General features: G+C 31.3%; 2 protein-coding genes across 10 annotated transcripts in view; one reads left to right on the forward strand and one right to left on the reverse strand.

The window, feature by feature from the left end:
- Window positions 1-12,089, forward strand: LOC106054623 (STAM-binding protein-like). Its single transcript, XM_013210582.2, has 11 exons — window positions 1-135; window positions 1,731-1,985; window positions 2,121-2,196; window positions 2,363-2,455; window positions 2,792-2,996; window positions 3,335-3,566; window positions 3,970-4,162; window positions 4,302-4,439; window positions 6,168-6,280; window positions 7,489-7,588; window positions 8,404-12,089. Exons 2-11 carry the CDS (start codon window positions 1,759-1,761, stop codon window positions 8,464-8,466), a joined length of 1,440 nt encoding a protein of 479 aa, XP_013066036.2. The 5' UTR covers window positions 1-135; window positions 1,731-1,758; the 3' UTR covers window positions 8,467-12,089.
- LOC106054595 (TOM1-like protein 2) overlaps window positions 10,430-21,641 on the reverse strand; it is a 24,393-nt gene continuing 13,181 nt past the window's right edge. For 2 of the 9 annotated variants that reach the window (XM_013210551.2, XM_013210526.2), the window contains 10 exons: window positions 20,935-21,310; window positions 20,652-20,803; window positions 18,932-19,031; window positions 18,716-18,845; window positions 16,600-16,675; window positions 16,394-16,414; window positions 15,509-15,532; window positions 13,994-14,056; window positions 13,847-13,883; window positions 10,430-12,680 (listed from right to left, as the gene is read on the reverse strand). In XM_013210551.2, coding sequence (XP_013066005.2) covers window positions 12,535-12,680; window positions 13,847-13,883; window positions 13,994-14,056; window positions 15,509-15,532; window positions 16,394-16,414; window positions 16,600-16,675; window positions 18,716-18,845; window positions 18,932-19,031; window positions 20,652-20,803; window positions 20,935-21,310 — 1,125 coding nt within the window. In that variant the 3' untranslated portion in view covers window positions 10,430-12,534. Of the gene's footprint in view, window positions 12,681-13,370; window positions 13,384-13,846; window positions 13,884-13,993; window positions 14,057-15,508; window positions 15,533-16,393; window positions 16,415-16,599; window positions 16,676-18,715; window positions 18,846-18,931; window positions 19,032-20,651; window positions 20,804-20,934; window positions 21,311-21,641 lie in introns of all 9 variants that reach the window. The other 7 variants (XM_013210570.2, XM_056020876.1, XM_056020877.1 and 4 more) reach the window with 7 other exon arrangements.

Raw genomic sequence — 21,641 nt, forward strand, 5'->3', positions numbered from 1 at the left:
TGCAAAATATAACGATAATAAGATCCCAAAACAAAACAGATAAATAAAAATAGATTAGTCTTAATACAGCTAACTTAGTCAAGACCAGATCTAGTCTAGACTCTAGATCGATAGAATATATAGATTTATAGAAAAGTATGTACTTATTAAATGTGTGATGTTATGACTTAATTTAGTTAAGAGTCGGAATAGACTATCACTATGTGACTATAGATAGGGGATAGTATCAGACAGTTACTGAGTTAGTTTTTGAGTTAGTGTTAATAATTATTAAGTCTACTACTACTATGACTAGATCTATGACTCACGCAGACATATCGATGATATCCTACTCCTACCTAGGCCTAGGCTAATTTCATCAAAGAGTCGTAGACAGTAGACATTTATTAGATCTAGACTCTAGACATAGGTCATAGATGATAGTCATAGAGACATAGATTAATAGATCTAGAATCTAGAAAATCTAGGTCTAGCTAGATATAATAATATTTATTTAGGTACTGACAAAAATATAAAATCCAAAATAAATATAGATTATTATTATAGTTATTATAGATCTATAACAACAGAAACTATCTACATCTAGATTATACTAAATAATTATTATTATAGCGCTACTTTCATGCTTATAGCATGCTCAGAGCACTTTTGGTCCAATCTCATTTGTGGACCAGTGGGGGGAGGGGGTATCTGGAGTTGGTTTTCCGTGCTGCCTTTAGGCGCTCAGTAAACACAACTCTGCCCGAGTCGGGTGTCGAACCTCGAGCCCCCTTCTAGGTAGCCAAGCCAATTTCAAGCACACTTGGCCTCTCGACCACGCTTCCCACAAATTATAGATATCTAGTTATGCAGAACTTGCTGAGAGTACTGAGAGGTTTACAATGATACCAAATTTATCTTTTTTTGTTATATAGGAGCAAAGTTATGCCATTTTATGTGTATAAAAATGGACCTTTAGAAAATGTCAAATAAACTGTGATCTATAGAAAAAATGAATTTTTGTCTTTATGTCATCATTTATAACCATAATAGGTAAAATCTTAAAATTTGGAACACATCTACTAGACCCCATTATATGATTTTTAATTTGATTGTTTCATTTTAAATGCAACTAACATTCATTCACAGCTAATCCAATTGTTTGTAAATTGACTTTGATCCTTTTTCTAGAATGCCATTTAGTAGAAACTTCCTCAGCTTTATAATATTTATAATTCATATATATATAATGTAAAATAACACCTTGATAGAATTCTCTCCACTAGGTTGATCAAAGTTAAGCCATTAAACATTTTTTTGTTCTTTGAAAAAAGTTTATTGGACAACCTTGCACTCCCCCTAAACTTGGAACAAATTCAATACTATTAATTCTATATAAATATCATTTTATTGTATGAACAAACACAGTTAATTATTTGATTGTACATGGTTTTAGGTATATTGATTTAAAAAAGAGTTAGAATAAAAAATCATGTTTAAATTCATCAATCCATTTTTAATTAGTTTTTTTTCTGGAATTATTTGGCAGGGATGTTTTTTTCACTGGCTAATTTGGCTTGTGGATTTAAATGCTTTATGGTCATACATTAATAATCTAGCACATGTTTTTTTGCTTTTGATTTTAATTAGACTTTTAATAGACAATTTTAAATATACTTTTCATTAATATTTGCTCAATTTTATTCTTTGCAATTAATGGATGTGTTTCACATTTGTCTATCTACCTATAGCAAAAAGAACTTTGTTCATTCACTGACTATGTCTTCATCAAAATTACGTCACCAAACATCCATCAGCAGTTCTAGTGTTGATCCTAACGAAAGAATCAAACTTCTTATTGAATTTGGGTCCAAGGTTGAAGTGGATAACACATTGGCAGTAAAACTTTATCTTAGATCTGGACGAGAGATGCTGCGCATGGCCAACATGTTCTGTGATGACGGACAATTAGAAAGTGCATTTATTTTGTATTACAAATTTATAATGTAAGTTGGTTTTAACTTCACAATATATATTTTTTATCAAAATATAATAAGTATATTCTTTGATTGTTTGAATTTAAATTTTTAACTTTTTTTTGTTTAAATTATTTTATAACTTTTATTGCTTCTAATGTCTAGATTGTTTGTAGAGAAATTACCATTACATCAAGACTATAAACATGCACCACCAGAAGACATAGCTGAGTTTAAGAGAGTAAGTTTTACTTTAAAAAAAAGAAAAAATATTGTTCTTACAATTCATGTTCTTTTTTGGTTTAGTTTTTAGTTTGAGTAAAATTTAAAGTACTCCAGGATTTTTTATAAAGTGAAACAAAAGACTTAGTCTAAAACACATTTGTCTATTAACTTATCATTTACAGAAAGTCAAAAAGGTTTTCCCCATAGCAGAGATTATAAAAGCAAAGCTTAAAGATCGTTATGCTGAAGAGGAAAAAGTATATTTGGCTGATCAGGTACATTATATTTGTAATAGTTGATATTATTGTACCAGTATACAATTTATTTTAAAAAATCAAATTAAAAATTACAGGCCAATGCTAATGTTTCATATTTGAATGTACTTAAGGGGAAATACTAATGGAAGCTTGGATGTTAGGGAGTCTACCTAGTGCTTATAGGCACCAAACCTATTGGAATTGGTCATTAATATGACCTTATAAAACCTCATTAACTTTTGGCCAAAGAAACCGATGAGCTTTAGCTATTGACCACGTCTTGACTGATGAAAATTTTAATTCTTGTGATTTCCTTTTTAAAAATCATTATGTATTGCAATCTCTTATCTCTAGAAAAGATTAAAAGAAGAGAGAGAAAAGGCAGATGCCATAAGAAAAAAAGCATTAGAAGAGCAAGAAAAGCAAGATGCTGCTCTAGCTAAAAAATTGCAGGAAGAAGAGGAAGCTGAAGTTCGAACTGAACAGGAAGAAAAATATTTGAAGTTGAGAATACAGGAAGAAGAAAAACTTAAAGAGAAAGAAAGAAGAAAGCAAGAAGGTAAGAATGATCTTTTATTTTTTTCGTGGTAATTTAAAGATAAAATTTGATTTGGCTATGACAATTTTGTTTTCCATACATACAAATGTATTTGTCTTAACTCTTTCTCTCCTAACTGACGATACCAGCGTTGATTCTACCCGAATGTAGTAAATAATTACAGAGAGAAGGAGTTAATTCTTTTTTCTCTTAGGACATCTTTTCTTTGAAGTGATATATCTATGTGTGTAGATGAAGTATTTCAATTATCCCTTAGCTATTATTTGAAATGGACCATTGTCTGTAAAATATTGAGATTTTAAGTTTGTATTTATTTTTGTTTTCCTTGTTTCTTTTAGAACTAGGAGATGGAATAGCAGGAGCTGGATCAGGAATGTCAGTTCAGGTAGTAGCTGCTCACGCTGTTGCAGATACCCATGAATCAGTGGGCCGTGTTGTTCCAAATGATAAGGATGATGCAACCTTGCCTCCCCCTCCATCATATTCAGAATATCTGAGTGACATTAGTACTGACCGACCACAGATACCAGATAGAGAGTTAAAAAAGAAACTGGTGCTCAATGATAACAAGTAATTAGCTCTACGTCTTGTAATTGGATTATTGATAGCATTAATATATAGCTCTACTTCTTGTAATTGGATTATTGATAGCATTAATATATAGCTCTACTTCTTGTAATTGGATTATTGATAGCATTAATATATAGCTCTACTTCTTGTAATTGGATTATTGATAGCATTAATATATAGCTCTACTTCTTGTAATTGGATTATTGATAGCATTAATATATAGCTCTACTTCTTGTAATTGGATTATTGATAGCATTAATATATAGCTCTACTTCTTGTAATTGGATTATTGATAGCATTAATATATAGCTCTACTTCTTGTAATTGGATTATTGATAACATTAATATAGTAGCTTTGATGACAGTTTATTATTATTGACAACTATTATTAAAAATCTTCCAGTGTGCCAATTGTTGATCGCAGTTGCAAGCCGAATACAGATCACCATTTAAGTTTAGGAGAATTTGGTGGCTTGGGTTTTGGACAGCTCAGGACCATAGTTGTTCCTTCCATACTAATGTCCAAATTTTTAACAGCAGCTGAGATTAATACAGTATCGGAAGCGGAAACTATGGGCATTCTGTGTGGGAAAATGGTATTTATCTGTTAATTTATGTCTAAATGTAATACATCTAAAAAAAGCAAAGCAAGCTATTGATTGATTGTTCTATCATTTTCATTACCTCTGATCCTGATAATGACAGTTTATTTAATCAAATATGTAAATTTTTCAGGCTCAGGGTAAATTCCATGTCACCACTTTGTTTATTCCAAAACAAAAAGGAGGTCATGACAGTTGTGATATGGAGAATGAAGAGGAACTTATTTTTTACCAAGATGAAAAGAATTTGATCACCTTAGGTTGGATTCATGTAGGAAAACTCTTTTTTTTTTTACCATTGGCACTAAAATATATTTATATTAATTTAAATATAAGTAGTTATTATTAACATCAGACTTATAAATAAGGCCATGGCTCACAAAAAGCTACATAAGTTGGCTAATTAATTTATGTAGTTAGAATTAAAGTAATGTGAGAAAAGTTGCACTGATTATTATGATGTACAATATTGTTACGAATCTCACTATCCAGGCTCTCTGCAAACTGCACCATACACCACCAACTTAAAGAACTTGACAAGTCAGGGCTCCAAAATAACGTAAAGGTTTAATGTCCATAAATAACAGCCAATACTGTACAATTGGCAGCACGTAGAACAGTACAAATAGCTCTGCGATAACAAATATCTCTCCGATAACACCGTTCCGCCGTATCAAGTCTTGCACTGGCCTCTCCGTCTCGTTCCGGGCTTGCACTGGGTTCAACAGTTCGGGACTGACTTCACACACTTGGGCTCGTTGTGTCGGACTCGATCACAGACCAAGATCAAGACGCTGTTCGTCTCAACTGTACTTTACAGTACTCCGCACTGAACCGTCGTAATGCTCCGTACAGAACCACACCGTTGAACTGTGCTGTTGTCGACCGTGTTCTGAACTCCTGTCGTGAACCCGCTTTCTAAACCGTCTTGACTGCGTCACCTACGCTCTTATATAGGGTCCCTACTGGCCTTCTCGAACCGGACAGAACGCCGCTCGACGTTTCTAGGTGTTCAGATGACTACAACTCTCGTGACGCCCCTGAGCTCTGTTCACGACGGCGATCCTTCCCGAACTGTCCTGTTGACACTCGACTCGGCTGACAGTCGTAACTCGTCATGGTTGACCGCTCGTCTAGCGCTGGCCTGGGGCGATTTGCGTCGGCTGACTACACTCACACCACTACCCCCATCTGTGCCACCACCAGGTTTATAACAATATAATAGATTTCCATTTCCTTGTTTGCCATCCCAGAATTCTGTTGAAGGGCTTGGCAGAAACAGGCTACAACTCACTCATTAGGGATTGGGAAGAGAGCAGAATAATAATGTTTTAAAATAGTTGAGTGATAACAAGATGAACCAACTGCCCTGATTGTTTTTATATTTCTTATGCACAACCATTCATGGCAGAATAGAAGTCATTGGTTAATATGCATGACTAAATGCATGACGCGTAGGACGTAATCATCTTCTTTTTCGAAGTAATGTCTGTATTATATAAGATAAGATAAGATAGTAACTCATTAATTATGTAAACAGTGAAATTTTCTATTTAAGAACATAAAATTCATATGACTAGTGAAAACTAATATATTAAGGGATAATACTAATGGCAATGTCTTCAATTCTAAAGATGAAGGATGAGTGCAGTGTTTCACATGACTTGGCAAACCCAGTGGCAACCTTTTTGAGAGCTCTCCAACTCTCTTTCAGAGGCTATCTGCTGCTAGCTACTTTCCTCTATGCCATATTGACTAGCTTTATTTTCCCTAACTGAGATACCTATCAAACCTTGTTGATCTTAGGAATATCAAAATCTCTTCAGATCCAAATATTAAAAAAAAAAGAAGTGTTTTAACATTTTACAAATAAGTCAAATTTTCTACTGAATAACAAACATTTACACAATTATGCATTTTTGTTTGAAAATAATATGAGCTCTATGTCTATTTGATATATATTAATAATATTGTTTTTATTTCTTTTGGATTGATCTAGACACACCCAACACAGACTGCTTTCCTATCCAGTGTTGATCTTCATTCTCACTTTCCATGGCAGAAAATGATGCCTGAAGCCATTGCTATTGTTTGTTCACCTAAATTTCAAGAGTAAGCTAGCTAGTGGGGATGTATTGGAATTGGTGGAAAACTTTTTTTTTTTTTGATTCATGAATGTATTAAAAAAATAATCTTTAGAAATAGAAGGTTCAAAATAAAGCACACATTTTATATCATTCTAATACCACATCAAGTCCTTGCATAACAATAGTTAATTAGTAGCTTTCTATCTTCAATATGGTATAGGTACATCTTCACATACAAAATCTTTACTGTTTTTTTTCTTACCCAAAACCCATAAGAATTTTAAGGTTACATTTACAGGAGGAGACTTAACTGAACAGTATCTATATCTTGGGAACTATTTCATGACATGCTCTGTGAAACGGTCACATCCTGGATCCAGACCTCTTGAGCCTTCATGCTATCACCTTAAACAGCTCCATAATCTTCATAATGGGTTTTATGTCATATTCTAGAGTGTTAAAAAAAATCATATACCTCTGAAATTGTACAATCCAGACTTCTGTCAAAAAAGCACTCATGGGAAGATGTGCCTGCTAACTGGTTCCCGTGGACTATCGTTCATCCTTTGTTCTTTCAGTGTAGGACAGATCTGTTAAAAAATTGCTAGATTTGACTGTCAGACCATTTACAGACACAAGCCTTAAACACATTGGAAAGTGTAGCACTTACTCCCTGACAGTTCTTGGAACCCATTTATCTAACCTACACAGGCTCAACAACCCTTCATAACCAACACTATACAGGGCAATGCAGAACAAAGAATATACTGTACATTTCTGGCTATATAAAGACGAGTAAAGAACAGAAATATGTACTACATTTCTATGGCACACACTACAAAGAAGCTCACTATTTAGCTGCTAAAAAAAGCTGGCTATTTAAAAAAGAATAAAAAAAAAGAATACATCCCAAAGGATCAATAAAATAGACATTTGGTTAATTTTTTTGTTATCTAAATGATTATATGTCCAACTTTTAGTATCGGATAAAAATAATTTATCTGATAATCTAATAAGAAGCTAAATTGCCTTTTTGTGTCCTACATTTAACATTTTATATTTTGATAAACATTTAGAAAATGGTGACATTGAACAACAAAAAAAAAAGCCAAAGTTTTTATAGGATTTTTAGTTTATCCCCAGTATGTGAAATTAACTTTTTAGTATTGTTTTGTATAAATCATTAACTCTTTAATTCCCCAAAATATTTACATTGAATTTTGTCTATTTCAGAAATGGCATATTTAAATTAACAGATCATGGTTTAAATGTTATTGGTTCATGTAAAGAGAAAGGTTTCCACCCACACAGTAAAGATCCACCATTATTTGAGGTAAGCCATCCTTTCATCCTTATTTGCAAAATATAATCTTACATAAACAAATCTATTTATTTTAATGAAAAAAAGGTTGGTTTATATTATAGTCTTCAGATATTATGTATTCTGGGATATCTGAAGAGATGTATTTTATGTAATCTGCCATCTCTCTATTGAGATGTGGTGGCTATGGAGTATTACACTTGGCTAATTCAAGTAGTAGCTTGAATTTTTTCCTGACGTCTCTGAATCAATCAAGTAATTATAATTAAAACCAACTATCTGTTGGTTAGAGTAAAGGTTGTTAGTTACTTTGTTAACCATACAACACAATGTCATAAATCAGTGGCTTTTAGAAATAAAATGGTAAAACCTGCTCTAAAGACCTATAATCCTTGAAATTTGGAAGTATTTTTTTAACTGTTCTGGTGGCTAGCTTATATTTAATTGTTCATATATTTTTGTTTTAAATCTATTTTTAAGTTGTTTTTTTATACCCTTTGAAATGATTTGTGCTTTTTTTTTCTTTCAAATTTTACCCAAAAAATAATTCGGTTACCATATTATACCTCATTGCAGTTGTGAATTGTGAACACATAATATTTACATAAGATTTTTACTAAATTATTACATTTTTACTACCTTTACTTGTTTTTAACATAGTGGGTCTAGGGCTTTTCAGAAAACATTACAGATTAATACTGTGTGAAACTAATAACATGCTTTCTGGTTTTAAAGATAAAAATAAATAATAATTTGCTATTGTTTTTTTTAAAGGGTCTGAGATATAAATTTAAAATACATTTTTAATAATATTTTTTTCCCATTAGATTTGCAATCATGTGGAAATATCTTTGAGCGACAGTGTTATAGTTGAAGACAGAAGAAAGTAACAACTACAGAAACTTGTTTGCACAGTTCATTGGTAATAATACAAGATGATCTTGTTGCTTGAAACCATCATCTGATCAACGGATCCCATACAATCTCCTCAAGCAGTTTGGTTGTTTTTATTATGATTAAATCATGCTGTTCCTTTTTTAACATATTGGAAGCTAAATGGATTTCATTGTGCATTTCACAAATGACTAAATATTGACAAAAGATTTGGTGATATTCAAGTAAAATTATCTTTTTATAAATACTGCTTCACCAAAGTGGTCATGGTGACCTTTGTTTTATTGAATTGACTATGTCAAGTCTCTTCAGTATTATATTATGTATTTATTGATTTACTTGGTACTATTAGTTAGCTTATTCCTTGGTGATATGAACTGAAAGTTAGTAACCAATACTTCATTTGGTGAAATGTCAACATGTTTTTTTTGTTAATTTATTGGTATAATTAAAACAAAGAATGTTGTTCATATTTACAATCTTTGTTTATTAATACTAATTAAAACATTGACATTACTTGGTTGTTACTTATCAACATTTTTATTATAATAATTATAATAGAATAACATTTTATATGATTCATTGTGTTAATTTTTTTACTTGTAATTGACTATTTGACTTGGCAACACCATGTAATACCTTTTTCAGATACACATTAAACACCAAATTAGACATTAAAAAGTTAAATACACTAGATATATTTGATGAAGACATGTTAATAATGTCAGTTTTCCACTTACAACTGTTTATGTGGTTGATAAAGGTGAACTTTGTGCCAATGATTGTATCAAAAATAAGGCATGCATAAAGCTGATTAGTTTTATTTTTCTTGAATATTTGCATTTGAAAGTTTTTTTGTTTTTTTTCAAATCTATTTTTTTTTTTTAATTATTATGTACTTTAAAAAGTTCAATGGTTATTGTGAAAATACTTAGACGAATCTGGCTAAGAGGTAGAGGTTCTATTATATGCTATACTTTATTTTAGAACAAAATTGTGGGCTTTCTAAAACAATTGTGCATTTCAAGATGTGACCATATACATTCTGCTGTTAAATGATAGATTCTCGAAATTGTAAATAAACATATCTATTAATGTATAGTTTTTACAAATATAAGTCAAGATTTTTTTTTCTGTGTTGTATTATCTTCATCCACTTATGTATAAATTTAGTTTATTTCAACTGTTAACCTCTATGGCAACCTCTTGCTATTAGCTTTTCTGTTGTGAGCTTTTTGTTGTGAGCTTTTGCTGCCTCTGTACAATGAATCCTTCTAATCAGAATCAATCTTTGTTAAAAAGTATGATATCAAAAAAGAAAATGTATTTGTGGGGACACTGGATAGGTATGCTGGGATCAAGTATGACTTGCTTGTACTTAGATCCTTCCGTGCTGCTGTTTGTTGCATTGGGTGGCAAGCTGTCTCCATAAAAATCTGTCACTGGCAATGTTTGAAGCCTCTTCTCCTGAAGAACTCCATGAAAGTGTTTCGCCAAGTTATATGAGAATGTCCCTACTTGCGCTTTCCTTATATTGGCCTTCATGTCTTTGCAGTTCTGTGTATGTGTAATTCATTCTGTCGGAGGACATGTCCTGCAAACTTATGTGACACTCAGTCACTACCTCATTAAGTGGTTGAGTCTCAGGTCGGTATAGAATTTCTTAGTTTGTTCTTTGTATTGCTTTAGTTTAAATTACATAGAACTACTAAGGGTTGTCTGTGAAAGAATTAGGTAATTAAAATTGTTTCAGTATAACTTACAGTTTAAAAAAACTTTCATTTCAACTTGTTCACTAGAAAGTTTGAGAAACAATTAAATACTAATGAATAATCTATCTTTGAGTCAGATGAACCTTTGTCATTTTAAGTCAATCTTTAACTAGAATACAATTAGCTTCACAAAACATTGTTCAAATGTACATTTCAGAAAATAAGAAAAAGACAATAAAATCTTCAATGAAATGTGTTTTTGTTTTATTTAATTATCTGCAACATGATGAGAAATCAACAGGAAACTGAGTGGACATTACAACAAAAGTTAAATATTCACAGGAAACTGAGTGGACATTACAACGAAAGTTAAAACATTCACAGGAAAATGCAGGTAGCATGTTCTCTGATTTCCTTGTGTAAATAAAAATGCCATAGTAAAAACTCAGTTATGTTCATGGGGAAAAAAGTGCTTCTCGATGGGGAAAAAAAAAAGTGTCAAATAAATTCAAATTTGCAACACAGTAGAATTACAGTGTACTCAATAAAAAAAACCCTATTGACTGCTAGTTTGCTATCACACACTATTCAACTTCTTTCTGAAGTGAAGAAACATTTTCATTTGGTCTCATTTGTCATGACAACAAAGATTCTGATACAAATGTTAACAGTAAGAAGAATTGCCAGCTTCAATTTATTATAAGTTTGTACAAACAAAATGACTAATAAAAAAACAACTATTCAACTTGCAGATTTCTAACACCTGAATGTAAGTTAAACATTTTAAAAAAATATGACCACAAGTAGTATCAATAAGACCTCCCTTATTGTAATAATAATGAAAAATATCACAACAAATCCTACAACATTAAAAAAAAAAATTGGTTTTGAAGTTGGCAGCTATAAGTGTATTTTGACTTTGACTAAGTTTGAGTACAATACAGATCTTAACATCACTTAAATAAAAGCATAATAAAATACACATAAGAACAATACAGTCATAAGCTAATACTCTAGCATCAACAACCAATAGCATGTTGTTTTTACTTTAATTGCAGAAAGCATGTCCAAAATAAAATGTCATTGCCACAAAAGTAACTACTAAATCTATAATGCAGGACAGTAATACCTGACACCTGTACCTGTTGGACAAATATGAAGCATGTACCCAACAACTGTGACATTACTACCTTTACTACAACACTATAGAGAGCCATACTTCAGGAGTAATCTTTAAAAAAATGCATTCATCCCCATAACTCAAGATAATGTACAGCTTAAGTAATAAGATTAAAGTGAGAATCACAAGTACATCCTGACAGTTTGAACTTCATATGTTAGTCTTCCAAAGAAATGTGTCTAAAAAGCAACTGAAATTCAACACATTTTCATCATAACAGACAACTTGAACTACTTTTTAAAGAAAAGAATTTGTAATATATTTATCATTGGTTACAGGGTATAGTAATTGGAATCATTGTCTCAGATGAGCACAGTGTTGAAGCAAAATGTTATAAAATAGTTCTAATGCAGTGCTAGTGGGTGTAATACACTCATTGACCAACAGAGGAATGCCAACCACCTTTCAAACAAAGAGTCAGCACTTCATACTGGATATGTGTAACTAGCCTATGTAGCATAGAGTTGTTAGCTTGGTTGTAGCTTTCATTGGTTATTACAAGAATAAAAAATGTTTTTTACACATGCTAAATGTGACATTCTGCTGTTACTAAGGTAATTTTATAGGAATGTTAAATAAATGTTTCTATTACAGAATACAATCTTCCATTACACAAGAGTAAATCCATAAGAGTAATATACAAACAAAAATAGTCAAATATTACAATTCTTTAAATGCACAATGTTTTTCAAAAGGATTACATTCATGCTGGGTTAGTACTTTTTTTTTTGTAAATAAATTTTTGTAAGTATCTTCTATTTAAAAAACAACAACTTCTGTGTTTAATATATTAGTTGAACATTAGTTGAATGACTTTGTACTGTTACCCAATATGTTTTTATCATGCACCAATATAATCACAACATTTCTGAAGGTTAAAAGAAAAATAATGTTGAATCTGTTTCAACCAGTAATCCGATACATATACAAATGTAATAAACTCTTTGCTTTATTATAATATTCTTTTGTACAGTCATATAGATTTATACGGATATATGAGTTCAACATTGAAAACACAAAACTGTTTTATTTAGCCTACAAAAGCAAAATAAAACATAAATTAAACAACTAACACCTTGAATTGTTCATTGAAAAAGAAACAACATCCGAATAAAAAGCATTGGTTCATTATCACTGGTGATACATTTACATTAGGGCTCATCCCTAAACTTTCATAATGCAAATAAGGGATTCTCATCTTCATCTTTTTTCTGAAGTGTCCTAGTAGTTCTCTGTGGATTTTGAGCTCCTGTCTGCGCTGAGATACTTGGTACACTTTCTGAGACTGTGGCTCGCTCAGATAAAAATCTGTCAAACTCTAAATAAAAATAAAAGAGATTTTTAAAAAATTAGATTATCAACCAAGATAGCAAGTAGCATGAGTAATGAGAAATAAAAGGAATTTCTAAGTTCTGAATTAAAGATAGAAGACTAGTTTTGAAAGATCCATAAATTCTGGGAAAAACTCAGCTTGATTTATTTAGTTAAATCCTGGGTACAGATTTGATTCGTACTACTATTTCACCACTTTATAGAAATTTTAATAGATCATGTTCGCTCTCATTTATGTATCACTGTAGGGTATTCATCATTTTTATATTAGAAACAATAAATATGACATCATAAGTACCAGTTTAAATTTGCCAAATGAAAAAGTATATTGTATATTGGAGAATAATTTTATATAAAAAAAGGCTGAAGAAAAGTGAAGCTATTTTTTTAAAAATATCAGCAATAAAAGAAATCTTTTTTTTTTCAAAAAGGCATATTTTGTTATACACAAAAAAAAAAGCAATAATACTGATTATGTTTTTTTAAAAATATTTAAAATAAATTGTCATGCTTTAAACAAAAAGACCCCAAAATTGTAATTGTTTAAATGAAATGTAATTATTAATGCTTATGGTCATGACACCAAACCGTAGTCAAGAAATTTAATTTTAAAAAGAAAAAAAAAACATGCATTCTTGTGGGTCGGTGGAAGCTATTAGATAAAACTGCTACTCACATTACTGCACCATCTTTATACAAAGTAAAATAAATGATTATGTTCATATATTTTCCCCCAGAAAGTGTAAAAATTAATGAAGCTAAGGAAAAAAAAAAAAGAATGAAATCTAATTTCCATTTTGTATAGGTAAAAAATAATCTTTACAGTGAAATTTATTTTTTCAATTTCATATCAAACTAAACACTTCATATTTATTTATCGTTGTATTCTGACAATAGGGAATAATTTTTTTGTCTTTTTTTTTTTAAATGTACCATTCTTATAGCTGGCTAGATGGGCAAAACAAAAGCCCTAGAAGCTACTAGAGAAAGCTTTAACTAAGTGTCAATTCTATCCTCTAGTCAATGACTTAACATGCTCTATGGAATCAAATATAATTTGTGAGTTTTTCAAGTCACCATCTGTACAAAACTTTTTGTTGTGTGCTGTGCAAATGTTATCATATATATATTGATTTAAATCCGATTCCTAACCTGAACTTGTTATTGGTGCTTGAGCTCTTCCTTGTTCCTGAAATGACAAACACAACAGAATTGAATACAGAAGAATACATTCTACATATTATCAAAAATATTCTTTCTGTAAAAAGAGAAAAGAAGCAAACTCTGCCTACAACTTACACCTGCACCATGTGTAGCTAACCATTGCTCCATTTCATCGTAGTCTGTTTCTTTATCTTGTAACTGGAAGTCAACACATTCAAACAAAAATAGACTGATAAATATATTTTAAAAATCTTTTATCACTATCATAATAAATCAATAGATGTATACAATATTTGTAATAGAAAAAAAATTATCAAAGCAGAACAGAAAATATGTCAAAATTCTAAACTTTTACTGAATAGTATATACTTTCATTTGTGTATAAGATAAATTAACACTAGATCTACTAATAAAATATATACATTTCAACAAATATTAATAAGATAAGAAAGAAGTTAAAATGTAAATTTGTCTTAAGCTAAACACATCTAGGATTTTTCAATGGGTCAAACATGCTTCTTAACTTTCTACCCCATTTTAGTTGCCAGCCTGGCTAAATATAATATACAATATTCAACTTATTTTGTCTGTCTCGACGTCAGACTAGCATTTGGCCTACTGTGATGAAATAACTTTTAAATAATCTAAAAAATTACAAGCCATACTGAATTCAAATTCAATTCTTTCAAATTAGCCAGTTGAAAGTCACTGCATAGCTATTAAACTAAAAATCTTGAAGTTGTATAAAATCTCTAGAGCAGATCATTTCTTTGAGTTGTGTGCCCCTACAGTGTAATTATGAATCAAAGCACTAACAATACAAGTTACAAGGAGCTGTACAGATGTAATCAGAGGGAGTAATAGACATTCATAAACATTCTTTAATTATTTTTTCTCACCATTTTTCAGCAAAGTAAAAAAAAAAAGTATTTTCTAAATGAAAAAAAAATGACACTAAAAAGTGACAGTTTAGCAGCTTGAAGCTAAAGTCTATATTTCTCTGTTCTGAAGCCAACAAATAAAAATTAAATATCAAACCAAAATAATAAAAATATAAAAAAAACAACCGCTGTGCACTATTATTCCTAGTGGGATGTAGGATTGAAATGAACATGCTTGGTTAATTTTCTATTGTTATATTTAGAAATTTATATTTTGAAGTGAAATAAATAGTTTAGTAATTTGTAACTAGTCTAAAACAGTTAAAAAATACTAAACAGAATGTATTGACAAGTTAAGTAATAAGATTAAAGTGAGTGAAAGAACATGTACATTCCTTACTACACTTCCAAACAACTGCCGCTACAAGTTAAGAGGCTGATAGTGTTTAACAGAGGAAAAACAACAACTAAAAACTAAACCTACAATAACAAAAAGTAGCAGTAAATAAGGTCATAGAAGCAAACAAAATAGAGAGAGAGAGTGTGTACATGTCTAATGTTGCTACCAATCAAAGGGGAAAATAGGAGGGGAACACAAGAGAGATTACTCCAAAGCAACGATTATAAAAACAAAAAAAAGGTCCATCCCAAATCAAAATGAAGCTAGATAAAGAAAGGACACATAGGAACAAAGAGTCAAATGTTAGTATGTCTTTTATTAAGTCAAACAGGCATACAAGTAGATGGTGGCTAGTCTTGCAGACAGTACCTTTAGTGTTTCTTCATCTGACATCTGTTAGAGAAGGGAAAGTGACATTATTTACTGTGAAGTCTTTGGGACACTGTATAGAAAGTCATGCTAGACTGTAAAATAGTTTGACTTGTTTATACCTGACACTTTGCATTACAATGCCAATTAGTGTAAACAGGTTTTAAGAAAAAGTTTAAAATTTTTTATTGACTTTATTCATTATCATGATGGTGTCTTAAAAATCATGGTTTGGTCTCTGTTCCGGTAATGTGATAATTTTCTTTACTTGAACTTCAAAGAATGAACAATAAAATCAAAAAGTCATTTAACCTAGATATGTATGTCAAATAGGCCAGCTTCATAATCCATTAGTAAGCTCTGTGACTTATGGTTCTGCAAACTATTTTTCTATTTCAAGATGAGTGAAGATTTTTAAATTTAAATATTCATAATGAAGATGTGTTTGTTGAATCTATTTTTAACATTCATGAGAGATACTGGGGTCCTAAATCATTTTGTTTTCTTTTGTATGCAGTTTTTAAATGACACTCTTAAAATTAATGTTTATTGTGACCCTTTTTTCAGTATTTGGAAGTTGATGCTAATTATTAATAGAACATTAATTAAAATATTTCATATATGGAATCAGTTTACTAGATAGATAATTTAAGAAGAGAGAGAGAGAAAAAAAACAACAACTAGAAAATCCTATGTAATAAGCAAATAGAGTTGTTTAGTGTCAACTGGTAGCCAAAAGGTATACATAAATGGTCAACATTACAGTGGTGGTATTAATGAAGCAATTAAGTCAAGAGTTATAAACCTCTTTGAAAAACAGAAATATGTTGCATAATAAGGAAATATAGGAGATTGGAGAATTCACAAGTGAATAAAACAACTCACTTTTAATGTACCGGTATCTTGCTAAAAATTGAATGATGCAATTATGATTAAGCCAATTTAATTAAGCATAAAGCTAAAGAGAAAATTTTTTTTTCTTCTAATCAACAAATATTTCAGCATTAAGATTTGTATCTTTGGATGTTTGCTTTCACGCACAAGTTGTAGAACTAATTATTTTCACTTGCAAATATGTTTTCATTACTTACTGTTGCTTTCACTTTCACAGCCTGGCTTAAACTTCCTCCGTAGGTATCTGTTTGTTGAGTATCATAGAGAGTGCCCCTGAGGGTTTTAAAAATTCAGAGCATTTTTTTATTTTAACGAATATGAATTGAAACCTTTAATAAAAAAATTGCAAGATAAAATTATTTTTTTTTTAAGTTACATTTCTTAACAAGCAAAAACTTTATGAAAATTTAATAATGTTTATAAATTTACAATCATTTTTATAAGCCATATTCATATCGATGTTACAATATCTGGTGACAACCTCCCTTTTTTAAGTCCAAAAAGTTTTGACTTTTTCTGACATTTTGGGACACACCTCAAAGGCACACCAAATAAACCTAATAATTGAAGAGTTATAGTTTTTGATTGACCAATAAAAATGGCTGCGGGAAATGAAATTACGTTTTCCCACGTGAGTAGAAGGTTATTTTTTTTATTAGATCTAGATGTATTGTTTAAAAAGTTCAACATTCCCATGCCTTTTGACTCTCCAGTATTGTAGTTATTTTCTGGCTAAATTTCAGTGCTTTACTTTTCACATAATTCTGTGCACTTTGGATGCTATTAATTTTTAATATTTAGCAGTTGAATCTAATGCTGGCAGCCATTGTTACTCATTGTAATTTTAACCATCTTGTTTGTAATAGTGATTGGTCAGACTGGTCATGTGACATTAAAAATAAATTTCTGATAGGTTAAATTATTATAGCAGTTAAAAAAAAACTTAGAAGTAACAAAAAATTCTTAGACTGAAATTATGTCAAAATGGCTGACATTATCTTATCTTATATAATACAGACATTACTTCAAAAAAGAAGATGATTACGTCCTACGTGTCATGCATTTAGTCATGCATATTAACCAATGACTTAAATTCTGCCAAGTCACTGGTTTTCCTGGCTAGCTCAGGCAACCCATTCCATGCTCTAATAGTACTAGGGAAGAAGGAGTGTGCCTTTATCTTTGTGTCTTTCAGAGTATTTTATTAAATTTTGTTTTTGTATTTGAAGATTATGGTTCAGTGTTTTATGTATAATTGCTACTTTACTTTTGAGTCTTCTGTCCTGAAGGCTTTCTAAATTTAGTGATTTTACTAATGGTGTTACTCTAGTCAAATGTGAATATTCGTTTGTTATGAATCTCACTGCTCTATTTTGTGTTTGTTCCAGTTTCTTAATGTTTTCTTGAGTTGAGGGGTCCCAAATGGAGGATGCATATTCTATTATTGGCCTAACCAAGGTTAAATAACATTTTAGTTTTATGTTCTTATTTGATTTATAGAAATTTCTTTTAATAAACCCTAATGCTTTGTTGGATTTTTTTTATAGTTTCATCAATATGTGGATTCCATGACAGTTTTTCATTTATTATAACACCTAGGTATTTTGCGTTTTTAGTCTGTGTTACTGGTTTGCCATGAATAAGATAAGTGGAATTAAATTGTTTTAGTTTTTTTGTTACTCTTAACAACTGACATTTTTCTGGGTGGAAAGACATGCTCCAATTTGATGCTCCAATTTGATTCCCATTTCCGTAATTCATCTAATTCTCTTTGTAAAATATCTGTGTCTTGTGTTGTTTTTATTGTTCTATATATTATGCAATCGTCTGCATTGATTTATTTCTGCAGTATTGTATTTTGAAATAGATGTAGATTTAGATCTATTGAGTTTATAATTTGCAGCTTTGTGTTCTAATATTTTAATAACAATAAATTTTTATTTCAAAAATGTTTTTGGACTAGTTGTTTAATATATAAGAAATGGCAAGCATATTTATTCAACACATTCAAATCTCATCACATCATGCCCATAGGTTGCAATGATCAGGACAAGCACACATAAAATTTTTTTTATTCTTTCAACCAGGAATCATACATATATATAATTTATATAAATCTAGAAGGCTCTTTCAAATCTGCAATATATATAACAACAAGATTCTTAAAATAATTTAAAAAAAAATAATTGCAACATCCCTACTATTCATGATTAAGTATAATTATATTATTAAAAAGAAAAACTTCTAAATAAAAAAAAACCCACAAAAATTCCTTTCAACCAATGAAACAAAACATCTCAGTTTGAAACTTACGGTAAGGCTTGTCTATTTTGTTCAAAAGACTGTCTGGATTGAGCAAACATATCAAAATCATCTGAAACTGTTGGCGGCTGAGGAGGGTGTTGTGTTTGGGGTAAGGAGTTAGGTGCTGGACTACCAATATCTGTTGAAATACAGATGCAATCAATCCATTGTCACTCAACATTAAAGGTATGCCACAAGCAGATAATAAATGGTGGCTTGACTTACTTAAACCTGCTAACTGTGAGCTGACATTAGAAGGCTGCGGGACTACATCATCACTCAAGTCTATTAAATTTCCTACATTTGGGTTAGCAGCACCAGGAAGCTTTAAACGCAAAAGTAAACAATGATAATGATTAAAGACAACAGCAACAAACAAAACCTATTTAAGCAGATATTTAAAAGAAAACAACATGGCACACTCTGTGACAAAAATTCATTATTTTTTTAGAAGAGTAAACTATTTTATATGTATAGCAGACCTGCCTACCAAAAAAAGTCCAATTGCGTAACGCTGATGGTCAAAATGCGTATTTTGGCACCAGAATGCGTAACGCGATCCATTATTTTGTCATATATATATATATATATATATATATATATATATATATATAATAGATCAATACGACAATAGAGATAATATCTAGACTAGAATGAATGTAATCTATTCTAGATCTGGGCTTAAGAGTGTTACTGATGCCGTGGATCCTCTACAAACGTAGATCTAGGTCTACTCTTCATCCTTGATCTATTCTATACTAAGACTAAGAATCTAGTCTAGATCTAGACTAGATGGTAGTAGATGTTACCGATCTAGATCTAGATCTAGTCAATCTAAAGCATACTACAACTAAATTGGATCTAGATTGTAGAGTAATGTAAGAGAATCATGACATAACGTAATGACTAGCTAGACTCTAGCTAGGGTCTACATTCTACATCTAGATAAAATTGCTAGATCTATTCATGTATAACAAGTTATCTAGATTCTAGATCTAGAATCCAGATCTAGATCTAGACTAGATATCTACAATGTCACTCAATGTGTTTTGAATCGATAGCACTTCGATATTTTTTCTATACAAATGAATACGGGAATCTGGGATTCAACATAATTAATTTCTACTAATGAACTTACAAAAAAAAAAGTCACGTTGGTATATCAGCTAATTGACAGTACCAACCCGCCACTCCCTCACACTCGCGTTCTTCATTTCTAGACCAACGTATAGATCTGGACACAATGTGTTCCCCCACCTTTTCTTGCCCCCCCCCCCCCCCCCCCCCCCGCCAACAGGACGGCTTAGCCTTAGTGTGACCTCCGTGACCGCTCGTAAGCTAGTCAAGAGAGGGGAAAAAAAAGGATACGAAATGCGTAACGCGACGGGTTAAATGCGTATTTGCGTACTGACGGTCATTTTTGGGAGATTTTGCGTAACGAATCCGCATTTTGCGTAACGGTAGGCAGGTCTGGTATAGCGATAAATAAGTAATTAATTTTTTCAGTCCTTTGAAGTCCTTTATTTTATGAATAAAGGTATGCACAAAGGATCTCTATATTTCTTTTTTTCATGTATCTGATAATCATAAGTCAACTGATGTATCAGTTTTTGGACTGTCTTTATTTTAAAAAATGCTATCAAGGTAGTAGATGAAAAGGAATGTTATAAGGATTCAACTCAGTCTTTAGAGTAACCAAGCACAAGATCAAAATAAAAAAGAAATCAATATATACACATGTTCTATGAAACCTATTGAAGACTATAAAGAAATTGTATTTGTATCTAGACCTTCCTCTTCCTTTGGTCAAGAGAGTTAGCTGCATAGGTTAAAAAAATTCATTTTCAAGTTTGTCGTACAAAAGATGGGTATTATTAAAAAATCTACACAGCAAAGTTAAGAAATTTCTATGCAGATATCAGAGTATTTTAAGGTTTTACCACACCTGGTCATAAGTAGGAGGAAGCATATTATCTTGGGTCGTGACCTCAGTCATGGGTGTTCCTGCCTGGCCTGTCTGTCCTGTACGATACCGTTCAAACCTCTCATAGCGAAGGAATACATTGTTTAAATCATCATTAACTCGTAGGAGATCATCTAATGAAAAATTATATAAACATAAAAAAATTATTTATTAATAAATTACATTAAAATCCTTATTCTTAACAAGTTAAAAAATTTTTAAAATGCAAAGCATTTTTTACAATTATTCAATAATAGAAGCTTACTTGTAACTTCCTCAGTGGCGATTTCATTTAATAATTCAACAATGCGAGATTGCATTTGACGGCATGTCCTGTTAAGTTCCTGAAGCAACTCTAAATCTGAGGGGTCAACATTAGATGGACTCAGCTCTGTAAGCATCTCACTCATCACACGAATATTGCCATGCACCACATCCAGCTCCCTCCTTAGCTTTGTTGTCTGTTCTGCACTTAGAGGCCCACCACTCCGTGCAGGGAACTCTGCAGTTGGATAACCTGCTGGTGGATAACCAGCAGGTGGAGGATAAGCAGCAGGAGGATAGCCTGCGGTAGGGTTATATCCTGTAGGTGGTGGATAAGCAGCTACAGGAGCAAAGCCAGGTGAAGGCTGTACTGGTGGCTGTAATTAGAAAAGGCAGGAGAAGAATAAGAAATACAAAAAAGCAACATTTCAACTCCAAAACCTCCTTAAATGTTTGCATATTGAGAGCATTTATCATGTTAATCAAGAAATACTCATTATATACCATATATAGGAACAAAATAATCAGTACATCAGCATTTAATTTCACATTTTAGCAGAACAGCAGAGGAAATATTAGTTGTATGCAGGATGAAATAGGATATCCTTCAGCTTAAGAAGTGAAATAGAACAAAACATGCAAACAAAATCCTTTATCCAACCAGTTTAAACATGATTATACACACACATACATAAAAGCGTCTAAAGA

Source organism: Biomphalaria glabrata, chromosome 2, assembly GCF_947242115.1.
Source record: "Biomphalaria glabrata chromosome 2, xgBioGlab47.1, whole genome shotgun sequence".
In the NCBI taxonomy this organism is placed as follows: Eukaryota; Metazoa; Mollusca; class Gastropoda; family Planorbidae; genus Biomphalaria; species Biomphalaria glabrata.